This window comes from Ixodes scapularis, unplaced genomic scaffold (genome assembly GCF_016920785.2).
Source record: "Ixodes scapularis isolate PalLabHiFi unplaced genomic scaffold, ASM1692078v2 PGA_scaffold1__304_contigs__length_218370807, whole genome shotgun sequence".
Lineage (NCBI taxonomy): Eukaryota > Metazoa > Arthropoda > Arachnida > Ixodida > Ixodidae > Ixodes > Ixodes scapularis.
Window position 1 is genome coordinate 122,613,843 of NW_024609846.1, and position 5,330 is coordinate 122,619,172.

The 5,330-nt window shown below is 48.6% G+C and overlaps 1 protein-coding gene across 1 annotated transcript in view; it reads right to left on the bottom strand.

Moving 5' to 3' along the window:
• LOC120839224 (PC-esterase domain-containing protein 1A-like) overlaps positions 1–5,013 on the bottom strand; it is a 25,567-nt gene extending 20,554 nt beyond the window's left edge. The window contains exon 1 of the mRNA XM_042290314.1: positions 4,161–5,013. Coding sequence (XP_042146248.1) covers positions 4,161–5,013 — 853 coding nt within the window. The remainder of the gene's footprint in view (positions 1–4,160) is intronic.
• Positions 5,014–5,330: the final 317 nt, after the last annotated feature.

Sequence of the window (5,330 nt, forward strand, 5' to 3'; positions counted from 1 at the left end):
CCAGATAAATCTTAATTAATTCCATCTTTACTTTACATTAGTAGTGCATTTCCAAAATGAGATGTTAACCAGTCCTAACCGAAGGTCACCCTATGAGAGGAAATCAAATTTTCCAAGGTGAAAGAGTAACTGTCATTGCATCCGCCACTTTATTCAGGGGGTGTGAGTGCATGCGTAGCTGTGTCTCCAGGCATAGCATACGGTAGTCGCACAAGCGATTATTACACGAGGCGAGCTTGAGCTGAGTAAGTTAGTTCATTGGCCTACAGGGCCACAACTGAGTCAGCACTAAACAAAAATATGGAAAGGTAACTACTCATACTCTGCTGCTGTTGCCATTTTTTGCAACTATGATGACGGTTTTGGTCAATTCCTGCCTTTTAAGCCTTTTTCAATTCCAGTCTTCGTAAAGTCGTAAAATAGGTGATAAATTTGTAGGGTGACTAGCTGGCAGCTAGACTAAGCTTTAACAAAGTCAAGATGCGCAGGGTCTTAAATGCACTGTTTTGAGAACCACATACAATATTAAAATTACTGAGTGGATGCTGATGGGCGAAGAGGATCCATCAAAACGATTGCTGACACCCCACACGTGCATGCACTTGCTGCACTGAGAAAATCGAGATTGCGCCAAAATGCAATCCCGTCGTGCCTCGCTCCGGCTAGGCCGGCAAGGTGCTGGAGCAGATGACGAAAGTTTGTCTGCTACGATGTGTCGCGGAACTGAAAGGAAAAAAAGTAGATTTTCTGATAGAAATTGCGTCCCGCGGGCAACGGAATCAAACGCGAGCTTGAACTGTGAGCGTCTCCTATTTCATGAAGGAAGCAGTTGACAAACCGTGCTTTATTTGGAGGTTTTAAGTCGCTCTGTTGCCGTAAAAACGCTGAAATATACCAGTGTGTAAAGAAATGCTCAGAACAAATGCATCAGTGGCCCCCGAGATGTTTATCACCAATGTGTGCGGGTGAAAAATTGAAGATTTGTCGACAAAACTGCCCCAGCAGAAACTTTGACTGCCCAATAAGCATCAGAGAAAGCTAAACTTAGTGATTTTACCCGAGGCTTGGGCAACATCATCATGTTTAACATTTACCTACTTCAGCTAACTTGCCCCGTCATATTTTGTTCGAGAAAGCTCTCGTTCTTGACGCCCTCACCAAAGCTAATATCTGATCCACCTGTAATGACGATCGAAATTGAAAAGTTTTGCTAGGTATTCCAGCAGACTAGTTTTAAGGCGTACCCTTTCAGTGGTCCACGCATAATGCCATACTCAAATGGATCAAGCTTCTGCTCGGACAGCATCATCCATTTTCTTCAGTGTAAACGGTTATGAGAATTGAAAGATCGCAACCAGCTGCTTTGTAAACAGCTGGTTGCGGAAATTTACGCCGTCTGTAACTATCCCTATGACAGCCGAGTTGCTTGAAGTCGTCGCAACTATAAACTACAGGCTGCAGCGACCAACGTTTGTAGATAAACGTTGGTAGCGACTGTACTCTCGCATTGCCACCCAACACTCCGAACAGCAAGGCGCCAGTTTCGGTTTGAGGTCGGTATTCTTTCTACAACATAGATGGCGGCAGCATCAGTCTTCCGCACTTGGTGCATTTGGCGAATTCGTTTGAGTCCAGTTCTCCGTGCAACACTCTGCGAGTGCGATGCATTCTGGGAGAGAACTCGAACGGTGCCAGTGCGTGTGAAACGAACTCGCTATAAAATACCACTACCAGACGCATCGTCTGCTAACATGAGGGAATAATAATGAGTATGTTTGCTACTAGGTAGGTATCATTCTCTGACAGAAACAAAACGACGAACAGACTGGCAAGTCATCGGCGAACAGAGCCAAAAAGGGACAATCGTCTGCTACGAATTGTGTGCTGCGCAGAGTGAGATCAAAAACTAATTGAAATATGGAACATCGGCTATTTTACGGATGCGATTGTCCTGTGCTTCGTTTGGCTATGCTGATTTGTTTTCTGGCTGTGTGTAACTTGACACCCACTGGTGCTAAAACAAGAGCTTGGGACAAGCACCCACCTTACCACGATATCAATCTCACTATCCGAAAGAGTATTGGATTTAATTACCGAGTGCCTTTTCCATTGACAAGAAGGCCCCAACATTTTCTAAGAACTCCAGTAGGGTTTTGTTATTGCATCTTTATACTTGCAACTCATTCACTTTGCCAATTTCGTTTTTCTAGCCTGGCTCAGCTGGCAAGCTGAGCGGCGAGTCTGAAACTGTACCAATATTGTTTCCGGTCAGACTGTCCATTATTATTTATTGTTCTTCCCTGCTATTGTGATATGTCTGCACTGTAGTCATGACAGGGGCTTGAATGGTGGCTCCTACTTTCTACACATGGGTTCAAGGAAACATTTTGTAAGTGATGAGGTGCCCACAATCATGGGCGTCAGCAAAGTGGCGGAAAAGGGGGGGGGGGGATTATTCTGAAGGGGTGTAGCTTTCAAACCTATAACTTTGAAAGAAAACGAGGTTTACCCCCTCCCCCTCCTGCAAAACGTACTGCAGATGCCCATGCCCGCAATCTAGGCCAACGGTTCTGAAAAGAGGGTTTGTGGAACCTCTCTGTAAAGGCATTTTAGGAGTCCGCAAAACTCTGCCGGCAATAATTTTTTTTTTAAATATGATTTGGGGCATTGAGTTGAGCCCAGTCCGGCCATGGCACATTCACAGCTCCGGGAGAAAAAGGAATCTACAGAAGAATACCTCTTTTCATTCTTCCCCCTTTTTATTCTTGGTAAACACGTTTGCAGTCCACCGCCCCCTTCCCCTTTTTTTACACTGCCTGGCGTGTCCCATCACTTCTGCCAGTCCAAAAAGGGTTTGCTTGCCACGATTGGCGGTTTCCTTCTTCTCTCTATAGCATCCTTTCTGCTAAAGTGGAAAGAATGTAGACGGAGCTTCTTCCCCTCACCGTACCGTCTTAACCTGCAACATACTGTACTCTCGGGAACAAGATAATAGCCTTGTATCTTTTCTGCCGCCACAAATGCTGTGCTTAGCATGTTTTTGGCAGAGGCTTTTGCTGCCACCACATGCCACGCTATGAAGTGGAGTTCCACGGTGTGTGCGTGCCACATGTCGCATAAAGCAGTGCACTTTCAAGCTGCGTGGATGCAATGACGGCAGAAAAAACACCAGCAGAGCGGACAATACAGAGCATGTTATTAACAGCACTGGTTAATTCCCAATAAATCACAATCTGAATCATTACTGTAAAACCATTTATTTTTGCAAATCGGTCACAGAGGACATAATCGCGGCCACTAAATTTTGCGAATTCCAGACGCATGCATTCAAACTCTTAAAGAGATTATAAAAGCAATTTCGAAATTTTATTTGACGTCTAAAATGGGCGTCGGGCTCATCTCAGACACTGTTGACCAAGTTCCAGCCCGAACAGAAGTTTGTGTGCCGCACCAATCAATTAAACAGTTGTGGTAATATTTACGCGGGGACAATGCCTGAGACCCCCCCCCCCCCCCCCCCAAGACGGCGGCAGAAAGGTGAACTAAAGTGCGCCGTCAAAGCGTGACGACAACGGGCTCCTCGTCAGGCTATTGCTTCAAATGGTCTAAACGAATGATGCACTCTTGGTTTAGAATTCGGTAGTGAGATGGCATACAAAAAAAGTAATGTGAATGTTGGATAATTTTTTTAAAGCTCTAGTTCGGAATTAATAGGTTTCATAGCGTGTGTAGGAATAGGTTCCATAGCATGTGTAGCGTGTGGGATGACAAGGAAGAAGACTTGTGGAAATAAATGACAGCTGTATGCTGTGCTGGTTTTGAGACGGTGGTGTGTATGTTCCTTTTTGTTTCCTTGTCTCAAGGAAACAAAATTTTGACAGCAAATTTTGAACCCTGCTAGTGCACACCTTTCTGATCCAAAACTGACTTCGAGACCCAGTAGGTTTCAAAGCCGGTTTCAAATAACAAAAACCAACGCAAAAGTCAACTTCGAAACCTGGGATGTTTTGAAGTGATTTTTGGCGTTAGTTCCCGAAAAGATATTGCCGCCCGCAGAGCCGAGAAGGCAACGCTTGGTCACAGTCTTCTAGAAGATTCCCGGTCATTCTCGCAGCAGACGTAACTTTCCTTCTGCTTGGAGTCGTCCCCGAAAATTGTGCCGAAGGAGAGGTCTGCGGGCAGGGAGCGATCTGGGTCGGGGACGTTCCCTGGGGCCGCTGCTCGGCGCTCCTGCTCGCTGAGGAATCCACACCTGTTGGGCATCGGCTTTCCCCAGGAGAGGGCGATGTGGCCCAGCAAGAGGTTGGTGCACAGGCGCACGGCCATGGGCAGCCAGTGGATGCCGTCGTCCGCCCGCAGGTCCAGCAGCAGCCTCAGGTGGAAGTGCAGGTCCAGCGTGTCCACCATGAAGCGGTCCGCCACCCCGCGACAGAAGAGGTTGGCCTCCAGGACATGAAACCGGAGCGAGTACTTGAGGAACTCGAGCTGTGGGATGAGGAAGCCTCCCCGCACGTCCTGGGACAGTGGCGGTGCTGTGAGCCACACGAGCAGGCAGGAAGGTGGCAGGGCTTCTCGCAGGGCCCCAAATAGACTCTCCAGGTTCGCCTTGTACTGCTGCACCCCGTCGGGACCCCACCGAGTGATGTCCCAGAGGCAGGAGCTAATGGCCACCACGTCTGGAGCGTCGTCGGCCAGCCTCGCCAGGATGCTGCGGACGTAGTCGCTCCACACACGCGTCAGGAAGAAGAAGCTGATGCTCCCATTGCGGGTGCGGAAGAGCCGCTCTTCGCGGTAATCCCGCCCGTTGTGTTGCTTGCCGTGGCAGACGAGCACGTCCCCCATGTGGCTCTCCTCCATTTTGCAGCGGAGACGCTTGTTAGACACCAGCTGGTCCACCTGCCACAGGCATACCAGGTCCTTGTACATGGCCCGCACGTTCGAACAGCCGAGCAGAGCGACCTTTTTGTTGGCCAACAGCTCCCTCATGTCGGCCTTGAGGAAGACGTCGGGCATCGTTAGTAGTTCCCCAACGCTCGGGTGGCGTCGTCTCTCGATTCCGTAGCCTGGACGTTCTTCGCGCGGACTCTCAGCTATGTGCGCGTCTCAAAACTACTTTCGTTTGTTCGTTGCGAATCGGTTGACGTTTGAACTACCCGCTAGGACTAACAAAACGTGCTGCGTCGCGCGTCTTCTTTTTTCCCTAACCTCGAATCCGGCGCGCCAATCACGAATGCCGCCCGCAGAGCCGAGAAGGCAACGCTTGGTCACAGTCTTCTAGAAGATTCCCGGTCATTCTCGCAGCAGACGTAACTTTCCTTCTGCTTTGTTAT